Raw genomic sequence first — 26,047 nt, 5'->3', positions numbered from 1 at the left:
TTGTGCGCCTCGGGTCCAATTTGAAAAGGCACCAGAAGTTTTAGCAATGGAATGCAGTCACTTTGATGGTAGTGTGATTATTCCATCTAGAGGCTGGTACAGATGTGATGTCCTTGATATGTACCACCAGTATGGGTCAGGGGTGAAATACATCACGCCCTCAACCAGGTCACAAAACATTTTATGTTCATTGTGAAAATGAATAGAATGTTTGATGGTGTTCATGATCAGTAAATAAATAGTTTGTTGGATATAGCTGGGGCAAAAATAGATTTTTCTCAAAATACACCACCACCCTCCCTACATATTAAAATGATGTTCCCTCAGGTGTTTTTTTAAACAAATATTTGACTCTAATGCATCTAAATGCTTTATACAAATATATGTAGTTGCAATTAGGTTAAATGTACAACGTCATCAAACTCATCGATCTCCACACCATGCGATACAGCTAGGAAAGAGCATGTTCACTCGTTTCACACCATGCGATACAGCTAGGAAAGAGCATGTTCACTAGTTTCACACCATGCGATACAGCTAGGAAAGAGCATGTTCACTAGTTTCACACCATGCGATACAGCTAGGAAAGAGCATGTTCACTCGTTTCACACCATGCGATACAGCTAGGAAAGAGCATGCTCACTAGTTTCACACCATGCGATACAGCTAGGAAAGAGCATGTTCACTAGTTTCACACCATGCGATACAGCTAGGAAAGAGCATGTTCACTCGTTTCACACCATGCGATACAGCTAGGAAAGAGCATGTTCACTAGTTTCACACCATGCGATACAGCTAGGAAAGAGCATGTTCACTAGTTTCACACCATGCGATACAGCTAGGAAAGAGCATGTTCACTCGTTTCACACCATGCGATACAGCTAGGAAAGAGCATGTTCACTAGTTTCACACCATGCGATACAGCTAGGAAAGAGCATGTTCACTCGTTTCACACCATGCGATACAGCTAGGAAAGAGCATGTTCACTAGTTTCACACCATGCGATACAGCTAGGAAAGAGCATGTTCACTAGTTTCACACCATGCGATACAGCTAGGAAAGAGCATGTTCACTCGTTTCACACCATGCGATACAGCTAGGAAAGAGCATGTTCACTAGTTTCACACCATGCGATACAGCTAGGAAAGAGCATGTTCACTCGTTTCACACCATGCGATACAGCTAGGAAAGAGCATGTTCACTAGTTTCACACCATGCGATACAGCTAGGAAAGAGCATGTTCACTAGTTTCACACCATGCGATACAGCTAGGAAAGAGCATGTTCACTAGTTTCACACCATGCGATACAGCTAGGAAAGAGCATGTTCACTCGTTTCACACCATGCGATACAGCTAGGAAAGAGCATGTTCACTCGTTTCACACCATGCGATACAGCTAGGAAAGAGCATGTTCACTCGTTTCACACCATGCGATACAGCTAGGAAAGAGCATGTTCACTAGTTTCACACCATGCGATACAGCTAGGAAAGAGCATGTTCACTCGTTTCACACCATGCGATACAGCTAGGAAAGAGCATGTTCACTAGTTTCACACCATGCGATACAGCTAGGAAAGAGCATGTTCACTAGTTTCACACCATGCGATACAGCTAGGAAAGAGCATGTTCACTAGTTTCACACCATGCGATACAGCTAGGAAAGAGCATGTTCACTAGTTTCACACCATGCGATACAGCTAGGAAAGAGCATGTTCACTAGTTTCACACCATGCGATACAGCTAGGAAAGAGCATGTTCACTCGTTTCACACCATGCGATACAGCTAGGAAAGAGCATGTTCACTCGTTTCACACCATGCGATACAGCTAGGAAAGAGCATGTTCACTAGTTTCACACCATGCGATACAGCTAGGAAAGAGCATGTTCACTAGTTTCACACCATGCGATACAGCTAGGAAAGAGCATGTTCACTAGTTTCACACCATGCGATACAGCTAGGAAAGAGCATGTTCACTCGTTTCACACCATGCGATACAGCTAGGAAAGAGCATGTTCACTAGTTTCACACCATGCGATACAGCTAGGAAAGAGCATGTTCACTCGTTTCACACCATGCGATACAGCTAGGAAAGAGCATGTTCACTCGTTTCACACCATGCGATACAGCTAGGAAAGAGCATGTTCACTAGTTTCACACCATGCGATACAGCTAGGAAAGAGCATGTTCACTAGTTTCACACCATGCGATACAGCTAGGAAAGAGCATGTTCACTCGTTTCACACCATGCGATACAGCTAGGAAAGAGCATGTTCACTCGTTTCACACCATGCGATACAGCTAGGAAAGAGCATGTTCACTAGTTTCACACCATGCGATACAGCTAGGAAAGAGCATGTTCACTCGTTTCACACCATGCGATACAGCTAGGAAAGAGCATGTTCACTCGTTTCACACCATGCGATACAGCTAGGAAAGAGCATGTTCACTAGTTTCACACCATGCGATACAGCTAGGAAAGAGCATGTTCACTAGTTTCACACCATGCGATACAGCTAGGAAAGAGCATGTTCACTCGTTTCACACCATGCGATACAGCTAGGAAAGAGCATGTTCACTCGTTTCACACCATGCGATACAGCTAGGAAAGAGCATGTTCACTCGTTTCACACCATGCGATACAGCTAGGAAAGAGCATGTTCACTAGTTTCACACCATGCGATACAGCTAGGAAAGAGCATGTTCACTAGTTTCACACCATGCGATACAGCTAGGAAAGAGCATGTTCACTCGTTTCACACCATGCGATACAGCTAGGAAAGAGCATGTTCACTCGTTTCACACCATGCGATACAGCTAGGAAAGAGCATGTTCACTAGTTTCACACCATGCGATACAGCTAGGAAAGAGCATGTTCACTAGTTTCACACCATGCGATACAGCTAGGAAAGAGCATGTTCACTCGTTTCACACCATGCGATACAGCTAGGAAAGAGCATGTTCACTAGTTTCACACCATGCGATACAGCTAGGAAAGAGCATGCTCACTAGTTTCACACCATGCGATACAGCTAGGAAAGAGCATGTTCACTCGTTTCACACCATGCGATACAGCTAGGAAAGAGCATGTTCACTAGTTTCACACCATGCGATACAGCTAGGAAAGAGCATGTTCACTCGTTTCACACCATGCGATACAGCTAGGAAAGAGCATGTTCACTAGTTTCACACCATGCGATACAGCTAGGAAAGAGCATGCTCACTAGTTTCACACCATGCGATACAGCTAGGAAAGAGCATGTTCACTAGTTTCACACCATGCGATACAGCTAGGAAAGAGTATGTTCACTAGTTTCACACCATGCGATACAGCTAGGAAAGAGTATGTTCACTAGTTTCACACCATGCGATACAGCTAGGAAAGAGTATGTTCACTAGTTTCACACCATGCGATACAGCTAGGAAAGAGCATGTTCACTAGTTTCACACCATGCGATACAGCTAGTTTCACGAACATTAGGTATCATACACCTCGTGCGATGTCTTTTTTTCTTTCCTACGAGATATGATTGAGTCTGAAAATATACATATGGTTTTGGCCTATTAATTGTCACTCAACTACCCTTTCCAGGTTAGAGATATGGTGATAGTAGTGCCTTAGGGGTGTTACTATCTCTTACTGCATGAGTATTAAAGTTGGTAGCCGGAGATATAATTCTGGAAGAAGCCAATTATTATAATTTATAATCAATTTAACATTACAATTATTCAAAAAAGGCCAATGTTTAAGTTAAGAGTATGAATACTTTACTCTGGTGAACGATAAATAAAATTTATTGATGTAGATGCCAGTCCAGTAGCTTATGCAAAACGGTGGAATAAATCAATCGGAATCTTTTTGGGAAATGTACCTCTGGAAACAGGCGGCGAGATAGTCGGTCACGTGAAAATATAGGCCCGGCTCATTCACATAAATCTGATTATATCGTTGTTGGGGACATTATTCCAACGGGAGAGCAGATATGAGTGTCTTTGTTTCAGCACTTTGTGTGATTATTATATCGGTAACAGGTAGGTAACACTGGCAAATGTGCATGGAACTGTATTATTTGTGTCGTAGTGAAGCATTTCTCTTTATTTGATCTTTATATATTTAATGTAACGTTGTCCAACAGTATCTGGCGAATGTCCAAATGGTTGGGTGAGGTATGACAACTCCTGCTACCGACTGTTCCGAAATCACCCTCAAGCATGGCCAGAGGCCGTGGTACGTACATGACATAAGAACATGTGTTAATTGAATATACTTCTGACCTATAGTCTCTATTAATTCGTCACCTTCCTCAGTAATTGTGTAGTGTCCACGCCACTAAATGTTATTGCATATGACATTAACGTATGCTTTACAACCAAAAGTAGGCGCTTCCTTATAATCATGACTTACAATGTCGAAGTACAAGTTTTCATGATTAAGCTGTCGCCCTCTCTACCAGTGCTCAGTCTGTTCCATTGTCATTCTTCCGTTTTTAGTTTATGTGCGAAGAACAAGGAGGATATCTTGCGTCTATTGAGACAAAACGTGAAAATGGCTATCTGCAAGAATTGATCACCGAATTTAATGTTTTAAGTAAGTATCTAAAACAAGACAAAGTTTCACCGATATTTATGTTTAAGCTCCACCTCTCTATTACAGCTTTAAGTGTATAAATTGGAATGCGCAATGTACACTTTTCGACCTTTCATTTAATTTCCTGTAAATGTACATGTACTTTCTTTTAATGGATTTACTAATTATGTACGCTGGTGTAGCTTCGTGTTCAAAGCTCTGAATTTGTGCCTGACTTCCTAACTTAGTAGTTCTTCATTAACTATCAAACGAAACACAAGGAAAATGTATTTGTATGTCTTCATTCGTTTCATCATCATTATTATCTGGCTTACGTACAAACTTAGATCACAGTCGTGTATGGCAACAAAGATACATTGATGAATGATATAACTCAAACTTTTAATGCTACACCTCCGTTGTTTCAAGCCACTGAAGACGTGTGGATCGGACTTGCTGACGTGAGGCATGAGGGTGTGTTTGTGTGGGAGTCCACCCGAAAAAATGCCACTTTCCTTGACTGGGCTCATGGTGAGCCTAACCAACCGAAGACGAAACAAGAGGACTGTGTCAAGTTGTATGGCAAGGGAGCACACAAGTATGCCGACGCTGAATGTTCACTGAAATATCACTATCTGTGTGAAAGACCGTACGTTATTTATACGCTTTTTGCATATTGCATATCATTGTTGATGATATCCAGTGTAAAACTATCACATTCGTTTTCAGCTCATCGTCCTGAGGCAAGGCTGTTAACTTACTATAAAAGTCCAATTTTCAACCTTACCGAACTAGGCTTGAATTCCGGAGTTACATCTTGGCAAGGGTGGCAAGGGTGGAAAGTGGACTTTTACAGTGAGTTAACTCCCTTGCCTCGGGAAGATGTGTTCAACCCTGCTAGTAAAGTTATGTGCATACATGTAAACATTTAACATCATAAGTATAACCGGTAACCTATCGAGAACATCAGGCAATTTTTCCGGTGTACTTTTGTTCCACTGAGGCATCAGTTGTACATAGTTAATCATGGATGTATTTAATGTTATATTCACACAGAGACATTTAATGCGGCATTTTCAACGTTGCAGAGTCAGTGAAGACAAAGTTGACATTTCTTTATTTTTGCAATGCGGTTTTTCGGTGCAGGTGCTAGAACTTCGCATTGAACGAATACAGAAATCTAAATTCATAAGTCTGCCTTCACTTACGATGTTCCTTGTCCAATAGTTCCCTGTACCTCACTGTACTTCATTAGTGTGATGATTTATTTGCAATACGAAATTTGTAACTGAACACAGACAAATCCTTAAAGCCTGAGATATTTTTGTTATAAGTTATAATGCTTTCGTTTAATTTGGTTTTTTTTCAGATTGAATGAAAATCTACCAGTCATCGGGTGAAAATATCCTTAAAATCGAAACATCATTTCGTTGTGTAAATACAGAAGGTTAATAAACATATTTGATCATAATCATTTCCAACTGGATCAGGTATCTTACGGTGATATAATATTTATATGTATGTTACATTATTCTGTCCTATTAACACATACGGTGCGAAAATGAAGCACTTATAGTGAGCAATGATCATACACAAGTAACCAATAACAAATGCTACGGGTATAAAATAAGGAACTGATGAAATTAGAGTGACGATATCCTGCCGATAAATGTCTGTGAAATGTTAGTTTCGAGCGTGTAGATCTTTACCTGGTGTGTCCACCATGTTCGGCGATACATTCACGACACCTCGATGGCACACTGTTGATTAACTTGCGTATGGTTGCCTTTGGCATTGCCCGCCATTCCGCCTGAGTAGCTACCCCAAGCTGGGCCACGTGGCTGAGTCCCTAAAGAAGCTTTATTTGAGGACATCTCAGTGGGCCAGTCCAATGTCCGGGTGCCTTATCGTCGGAGATAACCGATGACGACCTGAGAACAATGTGAAATGACATTGCCATCCTGCAGTTCAAAATTTCTGCCGATAATTCCAGCGAATGGATCAACGACAGGACGCAAACTTTCAACATATCGCCGGCCAGTCAAATGTTCATTCTCAGTAACCGCATACGTTCGCCTGTCATGTGTGATGCCGCCCTATAACCATGACTCCACCCCCTTAAATCCGATCAAGATCAGGAATTATTGTCCTGGCATACAGATCGCCGCTTGGTCGCCAACAACATTTTCTGCCATCTTTGCATCGGAAACAAAACCTTGATTCTACTGTAAAATGATGTACCGCCGTTGGCGCACAGCCCGTCCCTTGTTGTGCCTAGCAACCCCAATCTCTGTCGCCTCTGGTAAGCTAGGAGGGTCAAACCCTTGACAGGCCGGCTGCATAGAGCCGGTTTTATCGGTAGATTTAAGTTTGCCTTCCCGTTATTGTACGTAATTCTCAGTTGATACCAGGAACAGATTTGAATCTATTACGTAGTGCAATTAAGGTACTCAGAAGATCTCGGGCAATTTGGGTCATTATACGTTCCGTTTCAAGAGTGTATTTAGTGTAAGGGCGAATGCGGACCAAAGCGCATTGCACTCTTTTCTAAGGATAAACACAGTGTGTCCACGTGGCAGTTTACATTTATCTTGACCTCGACAGCCTTCCATTTGTCTATGACTTTTACTGTCATTACGAAACCATGCATTTGCGGTTTCTATACGAATGTTCCTTCGTGCTGACTCGTCAGAAATATGACATTCCTACAATACATACATACTCATAGTTCTGTTCCTTGGAAGTAATTATCGCAACTGTAATCGGTTTGCATATATATAGAAATGGATCGACGCAGTCAGTGCACCGAAACCGGTTTGTTTCTCACTGACGTCAGTCTCGGTGACTTGGCTCATTGCGTGTCATCGTTTATTTACAGGCTGTTGTGATACAGCTGAAATATGAATGACTGCTGCGTAAAACAACAAACAGTTTATAGATAATTACCAATTACCAATGAGTGATAAGTTGAGTGATGGCTTCCATTTGTCCATTGCTAATCACCTTTCAGCGCCAATTGTCTGTTTGCTTCTCCTGTTAAGTTTCCACTTTTGTTACCTTAATACCTTGTTTGGTCTTACAGGTACACATATATGTTCTCTGCCTCATAGCATTTATTCGCCTGATGAAGGAGTAAGTATATAGCCGAAATGTTGTGTTCCTTATAACTAGGAAGTCGACATCCATATATTCTCTTCCTTATTAGTATCACTTCTAAATGCCGTTCAAGGGCTTAACAAACAGTTGTGATCGCTATTCTCCCGAGTGTTAGTGAAAGATCACCATCCGTGCACCAGTAAAGTGTGTATGCTATTACAGATACCTGTTGTGTATTACGTGATCAAATATATCATGAGTCAGTATTACACACCAGTAAAACTGCTCTGAACTCCTTTCAGTCTTCTACGCTGATATTTGACACTGTGGTTTTGAGACTAACACCACTATGAAAATACATAATAAATAAAACATTTGGCTTTTCTCCTGAACAAAAATATGTCATGACCTGAAAAAGAGTTGTACTAATCAGGAACATGTACATGTATATAAATTATGTCAGGTCACATGTTGGAACATCTTAGAACATTTACTTAACCAAAGAAATATACCGCCACATAGACACAGCGTGTTATATGAACAAAGCAGCCGGGTGAAAATAATCCATGATTCGTCAATCTGAAAATTATAAAATGACTCAAGTTCACACGTTTCTATGCATTGACATTACAGAAAGTGGACATTAAAATATTAAAATATAAAGCAAGATACTTTTTACATTCTATGCCTGCATGTACACAGTGCCATTATAAAGGGTTTTGTATATATGCAGTATTTATGCTGACATCAACAGACGTCTGAAAGGTCGGGTTAGAAGGTAATTGCATCAAGGGCGGAACTAAGTGTCTAATTTTGTAAGCATATCGAGATAATACGCAAATCTGATACGTATGACGGTCACCTATCGACCTCTAAAACCTTTGACTGAAGGACTTCAACCTTTGTGAAGGTGGCACTGCTTTATCAACGGGGCATTCCTGAGAAGGACACCATGGTATCGTCACATGGCAAGATCGTGAACTGTCACTTCTATATGACAGCACTGGCTTTTCCTTAAGCATGTCTCGCGTATTGTGTTAATGCAACAGGTCCCAAATGATGTCAATGCATGATTAGTCAGAACCCAGCTGCATCACTTGGGAGAGAATTTTATCGTGAGCTTAAAGATGGTGGAATGTTATATGGCTTACCTCTGCCCTTGGCCTTCTTGAGTGTGGTTTGTGTAATGAACATGTTTTCAAATTTGTTTGGAGGTTTTATTTCACTGCCATATGTGTTGGCAATCTTAGAGGGGCACTTTATGATTTGCTGTCCATTTCCAGTCTACGTCTTGACGCTATAATTGCTGCTTCTGTTTAATGAGGACACTCGTTAATTGCTTCATGGATGTACATAATAAGGTTTAAGCGAGCGCACGCAAAGTGACGTTTGAGGGTCGCGAATGGAGTGTGCTGGGACTGATAATGTCCCGAGTCTGGCTCCGGCTATAACCCACAAAACCAGGTTCAACATTTCATCGTCATGATTTATTAAAATTGTCCTTCATTGGGATGGCCTAATTACTACATATTCGTTACGAAAACATGTTTAAAGGTCTTATTACAAATCATAACAACCTCGTAAACCCATTAGGGGTATAAGTAAGTCATCGAACCTGGGAATTGTACTTTCAGTAACAGGAGGCGACGAGAGATATTTGGTCACGTGAGTGGTAGGGACCTGGCCTATTCATATAAATTGGATTGCATCTTCATTGGGTTTAATATGCCAACGAAAAGAGAAAAGAGCAGTTGTGAATATGATTGCCCTAACGTTATTCCTGACTGTGATTATCTCACTTACCACAGGTAGGTTATCTTTGAGGGGTGTATCCATGACATCGAAAAGCGTGTGCACATCATTTAGAAGATACATGTTCAAATTCCGATTGATACTATTTTTACTATTAACTGTTGTAATAACGAGCAGGAAAAAACACAATCTTACTTAACATTGCCATACCTTTCCTAAAATATAAGCAACACTGGCTGCGACGTGTATTATGATGTCGTTTTAAACATTGGCTTATGTTTAACAGTATCAGGCGAATGTCCAAATGGTTGGATTAGATTTGACAAATCTTGCTATCGGCTGTTCAGACAAAGCCCTCAGTCATGGCCAGAGGCAGTGGTAAGTTTCCTCCCACCCATTTGGAGCGGTTATGAATTGATCGATGTAATTAAAAACTGACAGCATGTTGTTTTAAGAATCAACATTTTATCAAAAATGTCGTTTTCCAAAACAATCGTTTAATTGTTTGTTTATTTGTTTAACGCCGCACTCAGCAATATGCCAGCTATATGACGGCAGTCTGTAAATATTCGAGTCTGGACCAGACAATCCAGCGATTTACACCATGAGCCTTATATCGACGCAATTGGGATACGGTGACATGCATCAACCAGGTAAGCGAGCCTGACCATCCGATCCCGTTAATCGCTTATTATGACAAGCATGGGTTGCTGAAGACCTTCACGGGTCTCTCAGTTACAGTAAGGTATCGGGGAGATGATGGTGGATGTAACGGTAACTGCATATTTATCCTGAGTCGTATCAAATTGAATTGAAATTCATGTGATGGCTGCTGTTCATCCAACATGTCAATTGTTTCGTTTATGTGTCACTTACAACATGTCACAATTATTCTGTTGAACTGACTGATGTTATTGTCTTCAGTTTGCGTGCGAACAACATGATGCGTTTCTGGCTTCAATTGAGACCAAAGTTGAAAATGGCCATCTACAGGAATTGATAGCAGAATCCAATGTTCTTAGTAAGTATTATAATACTGACCACAAATGAATTCTACCATGGTGTTCCAATAACAATATTATAGTAATGTTTTTTTGTTGAAAGAGTTTGCTGCGGATCTATTCCAACCCGAGGTCTCACGGAATAATTAATTTTGTGTGTGTGTGTGTGTGTGTGTGTGTGTGTGTGTGTGTGTGTGTGTGTGTGTGTGTGTGTGTGTGTGTGTGTGTGTGTGTGTGTGTGTGTGTGTGTGTGTGTGTGTGTGGTTTGAATGAAGTATTGTAGTTACTGTAAATCCATATGTGTGCTATTTGTAAATAGTAGAACATTACATTGGAAAGTATACGCCCTTTGTTACCAGAGACTGACAACGTGTGGATCGGACTCTCTGATGTGCGAGAAGAAGGAGTGTTTGTGTGGGAATCAACCCGACAAACTGCCACTTTCCTCCCCTGGGGTAAACACGAGCCAAACCAACCAGCAGATTTACAAGAAGATTGTGTCATGTTGTTTGGCAGGCAAGAACACACGTTTGCCGATGCTGCCTGTGAAATAAAGTACTCCTATCTGTGTGAAAGGCCGTACGTAACCTCCACTGTAAACTCTCTCATTATTATTTAGGGATCTGGGGTAGGAACTATAAAACAATGATAGAAAGTCTTGATATTAAACGGGCCTTCATATTCACGCGTGGTTTCTACCAGTTTGTTTTGTATTCTTGTTCTCTTAGCAAATCTGAATAGCCCTACGACACTGACATTTGCAAGATTCGTCAAGCAGTTGTGCTTTCAAAATGTTCTTATTAACACTGCAACATCCTTAAGCTTAGAAAGATATTGACCGAGGGTTCTGTTAAAACTAATAAAAACATTTCCAATCATGCTTGATACTTAATCATATAGTTTCATGTTTATATATGGTTAATCCTTATTTTAGAAATGTAGTATCGTCTCAAATGATCAAACACCAACCATTGCAGTTAGATTTACATTATATGTATCTTAAATCCATCTTGTAGGAATATATTCCCTCTGTCGTTTTGTTTTGCAGTTTGAATGGGGTTTTACCTGTTGTCGGATGAAGACTCTTTCGATTGAAACAACATGTCATTGTGTATATGATCATGAAAACGGCAATTAAACTCGTATATTTTCCATATTTTCATGTGTTCCCTCTTAATGGATTGGAAGACACGTGACTTAAACACTATCAACATGTTCGTCCATGTGTCCCTTGTGTCCCACAGTGTACGTGACGATACATTGTGGTACAGTCGGCAAAAATAATAGAAAAAGAATTTTCATAAGAACATATCTTTTATTCATTGATTTGAAATGTCTTGAGTGTCGTACATGTATAGTCTCCCAGGGGGCTTTAGTCTCCCAGGTGCTTTATGATCAGCAGTCTTCCTCTGCTTGACTTTACTATTTTGTTCTTGAAACGACAGTAAAACATTTGGCCCATCCAATATAAAACCTAAAAGGTCAAATACACGTAAGCTAGTGCATTGAAAGGGGCGGGGTGAGTGTACATGGGGCAACATTGAAGGGACAACAAGTTTTCCTGTTATTATGGTTTGCAAAGATATCTAAATGTTCCCAACGAATTTAGCATTAAATGGTGATTACATGTTAATTACGATAACACAGAAATCTTAGGTTTTCGGAATCGTGGAAAACTTACAAGCACTGAAAATAGATACATGGGAATATAAACATGTAAACATATCGACGTATTATAATTATCAAGGGTTGCTGTTTACAAATTGGTTGTGTTGGTTCGAGGGAATTAATATTCTTGTTGATAAAGCTACTAAAACTTTAGTTTCCGTGAAACAGGTACACTACACGTTAAAGAAAATCTCTGTTATATTTAAAATAGCTGATGCGCATATTAAACCAATATTACTGTATACGTGTGAAGTGTGTGGGACATTGAATATATCGAGCGGTTTATACAGTTATACAGTTGTGAAAGTATACAAAATGCGTGGGTTATCATGAGTCAAATGTTGCTGTTCTTGGATGTGGCAGTTGCGGTTTATTTGTTGACTGTCACAAACGATTTCTGAGATATTGCGTGAAAGTGTTATCAACATCTAGTAACATATGTCCAAAGTGTTATGGGGTAGGATATATTGTTAAACACTATTTCTGATGATTGTTAATGGCAGGATGTAGTTAGCTATTGCGACTAAGCTAAGATTTTGTTTTGTGGCATGCCTATGCTTTTGTCATAGTTTTTTTAATAATAGCTTAATGTTTCAATATTCGACAGACAATGGTTGTGGCCATAGCAGCGACCATGTTTTCGGAACACGGATGTTGATTTTGTTAAACGTTCTGTGATTAAAATGGCAAGGGAGGAAACTAAACTTTGCCACAGTGGACACTCTTGCCTCGTGTAGATGTCATTAATGATAAACTTCGGAAGAAGATATGGTATTGCTCTTTGTAATCAAGTACATTACGTGTGCTTGGAATACTTGAAGATGAGTATGGTATGCCCAGAGATCATTGCCTTAAGATCACACTATATACCCTCCTGTCACAATAAAATGAAAAGGATATTGAATATGTTGTGAATAAAGCATCCAGCACGATGTTTACAGCATGTAATATAGGAGGAAGATATGTGGATTTTCCAGAACAAAACGAATTGATATGTGTCTAATGTCAACGTCACACGCAGAAGTTCATGTGTTCAGGGCAAAATACAGAAGTGATATGTTGCGAACTCTTGCAGGACGTTCATTGGTGGGGTGAGGTGAAATGGGGTTTAACGTCGCGTTCAAAATGTTTGCACTTATATAGTGAGGTGTATGCACTTGTGTGTGTCTGCTTGTACTAGTTCGGACTAATGCCGATTATATAGTGCCAGACCACTGATATAGCCTAGCTAGCGCCAGGCACCTGAACAACAATTACCATCTATGATGTCTTTTGGTATAATGCGTACGGGGATCGAACCCATGACCTTCCACTCTCCGGGCTGATGCTTCTATCCACTACACCACGAATGCGGTCGACAATCTGACAGTGTCACCTGAGATGTCAGCCCTGCAGTGTCGTGCTAGCCAGAACATCAACATGGCTCCGTCCATTGCACAGTATGGTACATGTCATATCCAATTTTGTCCAGTAAATGATCTGCGTTGTTTACGCGTATTAGATCAGATATGGTCATCCTGGCATCAAATGGTTCATAGTGTGATGAAATACGGGCATAGAACAAGTCAAATGTCTCGAAAAGCGTGATGTGATTATGAAATGGATAACTGACAGTGGGTTTCAAATGTCTTAATCAAATTAGCGTTGTTTGCATCTATTACACAAGGATAAGGGCATGTGCTATGTGTGGTATGAGTGTACTAATGCAGGAATACAAAGATTAACAGTTCATAACTACCCTTACGTAATATGTTGAATAGGTAAAGATGTGGTATATAAAGATTAAAACTAAACGAAGGCAGTTGTTTGGGTATTGGTGTATCGCAACGTTAATGCCCATTTTGTAGACGTGATACAGAAGATGAATACCATTTCTAGATTTACATCTTAATTGTGTGATATAAAGATTGGAAAAGTGACCACATGTATTTTACCCAAAGACAAATATCTACAAAATTATATATCGCATGTCTACAACAAACACTATACTGAGACATTTCGGTAAATATATACTAGTATATGGCCGTATGCATATGAACAATGAGAACCTTTTGTAAAACATGATATTCCTAACCACTTTGAATAGTAATGCAATATTTTTAATGTATATAAGATTATATATGACAAGTGGCCTACATCTTGTATAAAACACCTGACTTGACTTGGCATGATGAAATGATGAAATGATGAAATCATCCACTTTTCTTTTATAAAGTTCTCAAACTGAAACAAACATCAGCGAACAATCTCACAAGTTGTCAACTCATATGTACTATACCAAGGTTAACGTTGCAATAATTCACTATATATTTAGATACTACCATTTGTAATAATTATGTTCTATGTGGGATAGGAGGAATAAAACCTCAACAAAAGATCCCAATGTTTTATACATGCTGATCAGTCTCCTGCCCCAATGGCTAGCAGTCTTTATTCAAGTTGGGATATTCTTTTGTTAAATCTCCAGAACACTTTTGTTGCATGTCCTAGGTCCACTGCTCATCGTTAACTCATATAACTATACCGGGAAAAGATTTCTTGCACATACACCATATGAGTTTGGCGCACATGTAAGGTTAAAAAAGACAACTGAAAGGTCCAATTTTGTCATGACCCCATGACCCCTGATGGATATAACAACATTCTTTCGATCCTGGAGATTTGCTGTATATGTATTATATGAAATTGACTGATATAACGAACATGCCAAGAACGAAATAATGGATATAGAGAAATCGCGGCTGTTTACAAGTGATTAACTGGATTAAGTACTGACACTACTCAATCAGCAATAGTAAAACAATGATTTCTATAGCCGTTGAAAAGGATATATTCTGCCTGTAAAATGTGACGACTAGAGTGAAAAAATTCCGTATGGCTGACAGTCGAAAATGCTTAAAACGAACTACGGTTATAACAAACTAAAATAAGTGGAGTTCGTAACCGTTTACTGTATAATTCTTACATATATTTATCTAATCTTTACCTCCTATACTTAAGATTTGTAAATCATGATATATACGTACTTTCGTGTGACTATGCTTGTGTTTATCAAACGACCGATGGTGTGATTTTTCCTCTGAGGGAGTCACACAATAGTATTGGATAACAAAGGCATGACAAAGATCATAAGGATTTATTTTGTAACATTTATTTATATGATTTATATATTATGCCCGGCTGTTACAATATATAATTACAATGACAACATAATACTCCTTCTGTCACGCTTGTCTTTTGTGTCGGATCCACGTCATGTCTGTGTCTTATCTATGTAGACGCGACAAACCTTTTCTACTAAAAACATTCTCCTGAGAGAACGGGGTCGAGCAAGAAGTAGCTTCTCGAAATGATCTTGAATTTTTTCTTGTCATTAAGTATAATTTCCTCTTTTACATTCGCAGGTAAGACCTTGTCGCTGTCATGCTGTCTCGTTATCCCATTCTCATCATCATTATGGGTGTTATTGCCTTTGTAATGCATTTGGATATTGCATTTGGGAGATAAGTGTTTTTAGGTTTCTTTATATTTTTGTTATTGAATTCCATTTACTGTAGATTAATCGTTTAGTTGTGAACAAAACTGAAGTTATTTTGCAGTGTGTCCAGACGGATGGACGAAATACGACCAGTCATGCTATACACTGTACCAGGGTTTTACGTCGTGGTTGCACGCCGGGGTGAGTTAAGATGCATGTCAGTGTAAAAGACAATTAGTGAGATAATATATTGTGTTGTAAAATTTAAAATTCAGTTTTATATGTTGACACAAACATCTACAAATGTTAGGTATACATCAAATATTTCAAGCTTTACATGTACACTATTCATGGGTCCAATGCCGCCATTCACTGTTAAGAGTTGCGTCAAATAGGCGTGTCGGATCGTTCGCTCAGATCCGACATTGGCTCCGATTGTGATTCTTTTTGTCGTTGTTGTTATATTTTTGTACAGGATGCACATAGTTTCATTCTACATTTAATTTGCAAAGATAATAAAAAATAGTTTATGACACAATGACCAGAATTTATAAAAGTAGTCAAAACTGGAGCTTAAGATGGCTAACCATTTTGAAAGGACATTGTTTTTATAGAGTTAATGCTGTAAGAACCGAAACGTTAGTATACGCTTAGCAGATTTATAAACTAAACTACGGTTATCACGAACTCAATGGGGCCACTATTCTTTGTTCCTTATAACCGTAGTTCGTTACAAGCACATATACAGCAAAGGACCCCAAAACAATTCGTTATATCCGTCGGTTCGATAAAAGCGTGTTCGTTATAAACGTAGTTTACTGTACTTGAATATGATAGATTGTGGTTCTTAATCTGTCAGCACCATAACCCTGCTCATGTTAGCATCACAGTGGTAAACGTCAACACCTGTTCCCTTCGGCACAACTCACCTCAATTTAATGGCTCCACAGATCCGACATGCCATACAACCTTATCTGACAGTGGAAGTGCTATGACTGTTTCCGAAATACGATTTCATTGACGAATACTGAAATACTTTTGTTGAGAGGTTTTCGAATTCATTTGAAGTATATGGCCAAACCCAAACAGTCAACCATCACCCCATCTCCACTTAAGATGTCCCGATTACCGAGGGACCCGATTACCTTTAAATATGAAACCTTGAAACATATCTGTCTGACATATTACGTTCTGAAATTCGTCTAAAGATACTCAAACAAGCACAAATTACATTTCAGAGTTTCTGTCGTGAATTCGGTGGTCATCTTGCAACGTTAAACACAACTAGCAAAGCGTCTAATGTCCAAGCCTTCCTAACGTATGTTAACCGTGAGTATTTCGCCGATTGAACCTTACCTGTATATATATATATTCATCTACCCATGCGTCATTGATATAGAAAACAATCTAAATGAAAAGATACAAACAGCGCTACAATGTCTATCCAGATAACGCCACGGTGTGGGTCGGTGCTAGCGACCTCAGGTCAGAGGGCTTGTGGGTGTGGGACGTTGACCAGGCCAGTTTCACCAACACAAACTGGGCACCCGGCGAACCAAACCAAGGAGTGGGCGGTGTCACTACTGATCAAGACTGCCTTGCACTCGTGGCCCGCGACAACTATAAGTGGCATGATATTCCATGCCAAAGAAAATATGACTACTTGTGCGAGAGGAGGTATGACTAACGGCATTATATATATTCATCGTACTTGGACCTTGCAACTGTATCGCGTATTCGACTGATGTCCTTTCCATAACTGTCCAGAACACATTAGGGGGTATAGAGTTCGCTTAACATGCCCGAGCTCGATTTCCTTTAAATACAATGTTTTGATTGAATAACCGTGACCTCGTTCATGACAGTTCACATACGTAAGGTCACACTGGAACCTTTTTTCATTCATAAAACATAGCGTAACCTCTTCGCGGTTAACAATTTCTTAAGCCAAACAATCACATCACAGGCGTCAAATTCGCTTTGTAGTCTAGATTTGTTACACACGCACGCACGCACGCACGCACGCACGCACGCACACACACACACACACACACACCAAACTTCAGACATAACACAATCGAGTTATGTCCATTTCCCATGTACCTACACACCACATGTCGAAGGCGCCCGGGTCTGCTTCCTACCAGCCTGTTCACGTTATTCTCTATGTATATATCGAATAGATTAAGATCGCTGTTACACGTACAATAGTTTAAAGATACATGCAATACATAGTATATGATAAACAAATGTGATTCACTGTCATTTACTTGCACTTCTTCCAGATCTACAGCGACACTCTGATCAAAACGACTATAAACTGAACTGTAAAATTTTACTAATAAAAGAATAAATGATAATTATTATGTAGTTTCTTCATTTTATATTATGTTCATAAGAACTTCGTAGGACGCCGTATTTGGGGTTTTCTATACGTATGTAATTCTCCCGCATTTTGTGTGCATCTTACGCAATAATAATAATGTCTTTTGCTACTCGTTTATTGAACAACTTTAAGCCGAAATTCAGTGATTCGTAATACAACATTGATTTTCGCTGTGACAGCTTGTTCCGTATTCGAAAAGCAGCGATGTTAAGCAGTGTTGTCATGCTCATGGTATCGGCGTTTATTAAATGTCACGGTGTACACTGCCCTGACGAAATGTATACACTCTACTTCCATAAAGGTACATCCGAAATGTTACAGAGGTTCAAAACAATTGTTTCTGGGCATCCCCGACACGCATGATGTAACACGCGAACCGGTATCAGTCCCGCAGTGAAAGTCACGCTGTGACATAAATCAGAATCTATATTCAAGATTAATGTTTGTTTGGGTTTTTGTTTTGTTGTTTTACGCCGCATTTATCTACATTCCAGCTATATGACGACTTAAATAATTAAGTCAGGACAACACAAATACAGTGGGTACAGTGACACGCTGTATGGGTACGGTGACACGCCACATGGGTACAGTGACACGCTACATCGGTACAGTGACACGGCAAAAGGGGTACGGTGACACGCAGTAGGGTTACGGTGATACGCCACATGGGTACAGTGACACGCCATGTGTGTACAGTGACACGCTACATCGGTACAGTGACACGGCAAAAGGGGTACGGTGACACGCCGTAGGGGTACGGTGATACGCCACAAGGGTACAGTGACACGGGAAAAGGGGTGCGGTGACATGCCGTAGGGGTACGGTGATACGCCACAAGGGTACGGTGACACGTCATAGAGGTACAGTGACACGCCATATGGGTACAGTGACACGGCAAAAGGGGTACGGTGACACGCCGTAGGGGTACAGTGACACGCCATATGGGTACAGAGACACGGCACAGGGATACAGTGGCATGCCAAAGGGGTACAGTGATACGCCGTAGTGGTACGCTGACACGTCGTAGTGATACGCTGACACGCCACAGGGGTACAGTGACACGTCACAGGGGTACGCTGACACGCCACAGAGTCACGGTTATACGCCGTTGTGGTACGCTGACACGTCATAGTGATACGCTAACAATCCATAGGGGGAGAGTGACACGTCGTAGGGGTACGGTGACACTCCGTGGTGGTACGGCGACACGCCGTAGGGGTACGATAACACGTCGTAGGGGTAAGGTGACACGCCGTAGTGGTACGATGACACGTCGTAGGGGGGTACGATAACACATCGTAGGGGTACGGTGACACGTCGTAGGGGTACGGAAACACGTCGTAGGAGTCCGCTGACACGCCACAGGGGTACGGTGACAGGCCGTAGTAGTACGGTGACACGTCATCGTGATACGCTGATACGTGACACGTTGTAAGGGTACGGTAATACGCCATATGGGTATAGTGACACGCCATATGGCTACAATGACACGGCACAGGGGAACAGTGGCACCCTAAAGGGGTACGTTGACACGTCGTAGTGATACGATGACGCGTCGTAGTGATACGGTGACACGCCACAGGGGTACAGTGACACGTCGTAGTGATACGATGACGCGTCGTAGTGATACGGTGACACGCCACAGGGGTACAGTGACACGTCGTAGGGGTACGATGACACGCAGTAGTGGTACGGTGACACGCTGTAAGGGTAGAAAGACACGTTGTAGGAGTACGTGGACACGTCGAAAGAGTATGGTGACACGCCGTAAGGGTACGGTAACACGTCGTAGGGGTACATGGACACGTCGAAGGGGTACGGTGACACGCCGTAAGGGGTACGGTGACACGCCGTAAGGGTACGGTAACACGTCGTAGGGGTTATATACGTGTTAATCGCTTACTACATGTAGTTGTACTGCTCAGGCCCCCAAAGACCTCTAGTGGTAGAGTGTCCGCCCGGAGAGCGGAATGTCCGGGGTTCGATCCCCGTTCGCGTCATACCAAAAGACGTTAAAAGATGGTACTTGTTGTTACCCTGTCTGGCGCTCGGCATTAAGGGACTGAAACAAGGACGAGTCGGCTCGGAGTCAGTATACTGTGTCTGAGTGGGTTTTTCATGTTAAACTGCGGCATGGTATCTCAGTGAGCTAGCGTATAAAAATCGGCATTAGTCCGGACTGGTACAAGCAGCCACACACACACACACACACACACACACACACACACACACACACACACACACACACACGCACACACGCATACACGCACAGACGTGCATGCACTTCGATCGCTATAAAAGTGCAATACTCTTCGACGTTAAACCCCATTTCACCTCATCTCATCTTATCCCCAAAACTTTGTATCAGATTAATGACATTAATTAATTTTTATAAACGTCAAGAGGTTCAGCGACAACAGTCACGTAAATGCCTAGCATGAGTAACGCGTTAACACGCAATGTAATATAGGGAGAATAATATAAAGCAAGTAGAACTATGGATAGCTCGATGTATTGTCACTGCACTTCACCACCCTCCCCTCACCCCCACCCCAGCCACCCACCCAACACCACTTATAGATGTCCCGACACCCTGGATAGTAGGACTCACTGGTAACATGTTGAATCTGTGAACAAACACACACGGATATATCAAGATGCACGCCACTTTCTAATACAACTCGTACTCCTTACCTGGATATATTAGCTTTTAATCCTTATTTCCTTTGTATATGTAGGTTTCTATTATGCGAGTGAATCACCAACATTGGCTTCTTAAACCGATAGACAAGGCTCCACCAACGTGTCAACTGGTTTTAATTATTAATCAGGAAACCCTATACTCATGTTAATTACATGTCAATTACTTTCTACACCAATACATTATTATTGTTGCATCGAGTTAATCTGCAGGTAACATGGGCAATGAAAAGTGATTCGCTTGAAAAGGAATACGGGGCACAAATGTCCAGAGTGGTCCCCATATCAAATGATCATGAGTCTTCTCTGGATTATGGATTGACCTAGTGGTTGCAGTCACGTGCAAACACATGCACGCGCTTTTAACAATGATGCACGTTATACTAGTGCAATCTACGATGAAGTGGGTTTTTTAAAATTAATTGTTATTACTTTTTATATTTTATAAAAAAATTATGTTTTTACATTTGGTTTTTTATTTTTGTTATTAGTTTCATACTTTTTTTAACATGTTTAATGAGGAAGTTTGATTTTGCAAACCACAGTCTTAATCTGCACATGTCCTAGCCTACAGAAAAACGAAGTACAATTCGGCGACCCTGATCACGAAGCCCTTGATTTGCTATCTGAAGACAACAATTATTCGTCATTATAGACCAACTGGGCTCACAATGGAGTCGCTTCCTTGTTGGTGACACTCGCCTAGTTTGCAGACTCGTGTCGTCAACTCGGCAAATCCTTGTCTCCCCTGACCAGGACCAGTAAATAACGTGCATGCGCACAAACTCACATTAAACTTCCTGGTAGATCATAGCAACACACAACATGTTTAGTCACTGTCAGATATCTTATCTCTATACCCAAACAGAACATGTACGTTTGTGTTGCGAAGCGTCAAATAACCCTGGTCATCAATGGCGAATGCAGGGATGTGGTGTTGGGGTGTAGAAATGTGGAACACACCACTGTGCATTCACCCGTTGTATGTTTCTAAATAATTGTAAAGAATACGTTTAACGCTATTAGCCAATGTAAAGTGTTTGCATACACGATACATATGTAGAGTGTACAATAATTGTTGCAAGTATCAATACTCTCGTGAAGTTAACGGACACTGCACTTCATACTTGGTGGTATTTCTAGCCATAATGAGGTGACAGAATGGACAAACGTGAGGTGTACATATACACGCTGTTCTGCTGTAACACTGCAGATATTCCGCGGGTACACTGTACAAAATGTCTTTAGATCCTGAACACAAACCTATGCACGTCCCTTGTCCACAAATGTAACGCGTTTGGAAACCAAACCATGTTTTATGACCCTAGTTAGGTGTATTTTGGCGACTATCACGCCGTTAACGCGTACCGGGGCATGACAATACTCTCTAATTAAATCAGGCTAAACTCTACAGCTAAACGAAGGTGCTCTGTGAATGTAAGATATTCCAAACTGTAATTGTAAAACTGCTGTCCGTAAATATTCGCTTTGACATTAATATTTGATTTATGATAAACTTGCATTGTGTTTCTTGTCTTGCACACATCTACATGCATATGTACTTTCATATAGCAGTAAGTTAAATACCGCTGTGACAATGGCGTTATCCCAGTTGATACGTACTTGGGTAAAGCACACATATGGCCACACAGTTAACGCTGATAACAATATGAAGACTATTACTGTCCCCAAGCTGAACATTATACACGCAAGTGCATTAGACATATATACTTCAAATTCCATGTAAAGTAAAGAAACATATATATATAAACTATGGAACTTTCTGTGTGTATAACCCGCTAAGTGTCATTGTGATATAACAATAGAACGTTCAAACGTTCTGTATTAGTTTGTAATGTGTCAGGTACATCCATTGTTTTCTGTGCATCCAAGTAGTGTCCTACACCTTGTCATACCCTGTTCTCTATCTGTCACATGTGCCAACAAACAATTTAACAACTGTTGACTTAGATACCTGTGTGATGACATGTTACAATGAATCACATATAATTATTTCATTGACAGGGTTAAACTGAATTCAAAGTCGGTTAGTTATATCGTGTATTTTTGTATTAGATCGTTCGTATCACATGAGATATTAAACAAACTATTATTAAGTTGTATACAAGGGCCAGACAAATAATCGTTGTTTTTCTCTCCAGATATTAAACAGCACATACAAGTAATGCTATCGAGAACACGGGGCGTAATGCTGGCCTGTCAGTTGATGAATTATCTTGTGACGTTGAGATTCGGTTTGATGCCCCGTGCAACGTGAACCAGTTATCGGGCGCATGTATACGTACAGCGTCAATATAATGCTGGAATAGTTCCCTATTCATTCACTGACACAAAAACAAAACGTTGTACGACAAACAGTTTTAACAACGAATATGACACTTATAGAATGTTCAGTTCAGTGTGGCAAAAACAAGACAATGTATATTGTGTATAACATCAAGCAAACGTAAGTGTATGGTGCGTTAAGTTAAATATGTGTGTATATTTTGAGTGCTAGTTTATGTCATTGTATGAACCAAGTTCGATTATGCTGACGCTTGGTAATTACGTACAGTGTATGCAAGTAGATTACATGAAGTTATTACAACTTCGGAAATTTCGGAATCTCCCCGTTTGTGATTTTCCGTGTTGGGATAAGCCATTGGAGTGGTTTCGTCCCATCTTATCTACCTTACACTGAACATTTAATTTCATGAAAAACATGAAAACACACACACACACAGACACACACACACACACACACACACACACACACACACACACACACACAGACACACACACACACACACACACACACACACACACACACACACACACACACACACACACACACTAACACACTAACACTAACACACACTAACACACACACTAACACACTAACACACACACACTAACACACACACACACACACACACACACACTGTTATAAACTGTTATAAAAAGTCAAATTAACATTCCTAAATCGGACGAAGACGTTTTCGGCGTCAAGCCTAAATCTGCAAGATAACCGACAAGAAGCATTCTGTTGACAATGCAAACAATACAAACTGACAATCATTGATCATTATTATATACTCTATTTGTAATTCATTATTTGTTCAATCTGGTTCAAGGAGGAATGGTGTGGTATAATGAATAAAAGTAAAATATAAAGAACATGTTCAAACCTTAAGGGCATGGCCCCCCTTGGACCAAGCTGAGTGTGGATTGTCTGGATCTATTGAAAATTCCCTTACCAATTCAGGAGTGGGTTCTTCCACACCAAGATTGTCCATTTTGCCAAACCCATACAAGCATAGAAAATCCACATCGCCTAAGAACTTTTACCTATCTTAAAGGTGTAAATGAGGCGAAGCAGGTGAATATCAATGTAGTTTGTCGACGACTGGGAAGCATAAAACTAATTAAGTCCCATAAAATGCAATTACTTTCGCAAATATACCCTGTTAGTTCGGGGAAATTTTGCGTAGTGCGCGCGTAGCTTTGCAGAAATTTGACAAAATTCCCCTGGAGCTTCTGCTTAGTCTCCCCGGGAATTTTGCGACATAATGTAAATAAATGACTTGGACGTTATAGTGTACGCACAATACATCTATGAATTCAGTGTAGCAGCACACATTTTTACAGCGAGAACGTTAGAAAGGCCCTGTATAGAAAACAAATACGCTTGTACCATGTATATCGTATGGATATGTGATGTGATCTGGCAGACTTGTATTGATATTTGTTTCAGGCACTGTGCTTGCAGTTTTATAGAATATAGTAAATATATATATAAGTCCCCCAGTGTCGGTTGTTATCTGTTACCTCACACAATTCGGGCCGATGGCAATTTAAACAAAAACTCTTTGTCATCTTATTAAACGAAGTACATACATATAGGTACAGGTGGAAATGACATCACAATATACACTGGGGCATCGGCTGAGCGTAGCGGTCAATGTGTTGACTCACCTCGAAGACCTTGGTTTCATTACTGGGAATTGTACATTTCTGGCGTCCTTCTGTCGGGATATGGCTAGAATATTGCGAAAGCACAACCCACCCACTATCTAATAAATACCTAGAAACCTCGTGGCCAAGTGTATGTTGATTCAGTTAGGGTTATGTAGAGGTTTTGTATTAAGGACAACACTGCACATTTAACATGGACTGTTTCTATCGTCATCGTTGATTTCGTCCCTCGTGGTTTAATATGAATCTAGGCATCTTAATTCTAAATGAAGTTAACGTACAATTTAAAGGCATACGGTCCACGATCATGCCATTTCCCTTAACTCAAAGTACACTGCAACCGCTACAGTTGCTTGTTGCGACGTGACCACAAACCTCTGATTAACTTATCTGAGCTAATCGAACTGTGTATATTGTCATAACGTAATTATTTTTTTCCAATTCTCAGTTACCTCATCCCTTTGCTATGGCAATAACTCAGCATACTTGCATGGCGTTTGTATACACGTTAACGTTATGGCAGTTATTAGTTAATAATTGATAAGCAATCTAACGTGAAAGGACGGTGATCTGTGTACATCGAGTCTGGAGTGGACAAACCAGGTATGGCTTAAAATGACACAAACCCTGGCAACCAGGTTACACATTATATCCACCAATGCTGGTGATGTCGCTCTTATTGCACCTGAAGAGCACTCTTTACAACGGATGCTAGATAGTGTAGTCCACTGGTGTTCACAGTGGCATCCTTTTTTCAATGTTAAGAAAATTAAGGTTGTGCATTATCGTCCTATTGCCGTTAAAAGATCGGAATTTAACTTTGTTATTGATTGTGATCAGGTTGAAATAACGCACGCCTTTACATATTTTAGCGTCTGGATACATGAAAACCTCGTTTTGAATTTCAACGCTGACAAAAAAAAGTGAGTGAGTGAGTGAGAATGAGTGAGTTAGTGAGTTGATCTACCCGTGCTCTATTTCATATTTAGTGACTTTATTTCCACATCGAACTGCGGCGCCTTAGACGACTGGGCCACCTTGGTGTTACCCTCTTGATCTTGCTTTAACATATGCTCTGTTTCATATTTAGTGACTTTATTTCCACATCGAACTGCAGCGCCTTAGACGACTGGGCCACCTTGGTGTTAACCTCTTGATCGTGCTTGAAATGTGCTAAAACCTTGTTGGTCGATATTCAAGAGTTCTTTTTCGTACCCGTCTCGTGATACTTGAATAACAATCGATGCAAAGTCAATAATCAACAAAGAGAGATTGATATTCGTTGTCGCCTCATTGGATAAGACGACCGGTCCCTTTGTGTTAATGACGTGAAGAAAGAGCTCCTGGATACCATTGAAGTCTGGAGCTATCGGAATTCAGATTAAAAAAATAACGCAATATACTTACAGTTGTAGACTACAGCTA

At 40.5% G+C, this 26,047-nt stretch overlaps 3 protein-coding genes across 3 annotated transcripts; all 3 read left to right on the top strand.

The window, feature by feature from the left end:
- Positions 1 to 3,894: 3,894 nt before the first annotated feature.
- Positions 3,895 to 6,040, top strand: LOC124112772 (perlucin-like protein). Its single transcript, XM_046472915.2, has 5 exons — positions 3,895 to 4,031; positions 4,136 to 4,227; positions 4,491 to 4,587; positions 4,996 to 5,215; positions 5,936 to 6,040. Exons 1-5 carry the CDS (start codon positions 3,983 to 3,985, stop codon positions 5,964 to 5,966), a joined length of 489 nt encoding a protein of 162 aa, XP_046328871.2. The 5' UTR covers positions 3,895 to 3,982; the 3' UTR covers positions 5,967 to 6,040.
- Positions 6,041 to 9,326: 3,286 nt separating this feature from the next.
- LOC124112791 (macrophage mannose receptor 1-like) lies at positions 9,327 to 11,572 on the top strand. The gene is made up of 5 exons (XM_046472938.2): positions 9,327 to 9,470; positions 9,701 to 9,792; positions 10,339 to 10,435; positions 10,775 to 10,994; positions 11,464 to 11,572. The coding sequence occupies exons 1-5, from the start codon at positions 9,422 to 9,424 to the stop codon at positions 11,492 to 11,494; spliced, it is 489 nt and encodes a 162-aa protein (XP_046328894.2). The 5' UTR covers positions 9,327 to 9,421; the 3' UTR covers positions 11,495 to 11,572.
- Positions 11,573 to 15,364: 3,792 nt separating this feature from the next.
- Positions 15,365 to 17,903, top strand: LOC124112802 (C-type lectin BfL-2-like). The gene is made up of 5 exons (XM_046472949.2): positions 15,365 to 15,487; positions 15,683 to 15,762; positions 16,800 to 16,890; positions 17,010 to 17,238; positions 17,847 to 17,903. Exons 1-5 carry the CDS (start codon positions 15,433 to 15,435, stop codon positions 17,863 to 17,865), a joined length of 474 nt encoding a protein of 157 aa, XP_046328905.1. The 5' UTR covers positions 15,365 to 15,432; the 3' UTR covers positions 17,866 to 17,903.
- The last annotated feature ends 8,144 nt before the right edge of the window (positions 17,904 to 26,047 follow it).

This window comes from Haliotis rufescens, unplaced genomic scaffold, assembly GCF_023055435.1.
Source record: "Haliotis rufescens isolate VD_foot unplaced genomic scaffold, xgHalRufe1.0.p SCAF_5, whole genome shotgun sequence".
NCBI lineage: Eukaryota > Metazoa > Mollusca > Gastropoda > Lepetellida > Haliotidae > Haliotis > Haliotis rufescens.
This window is presented reverse-complemented; position numbering and strand designations above follow the sequence as displayed.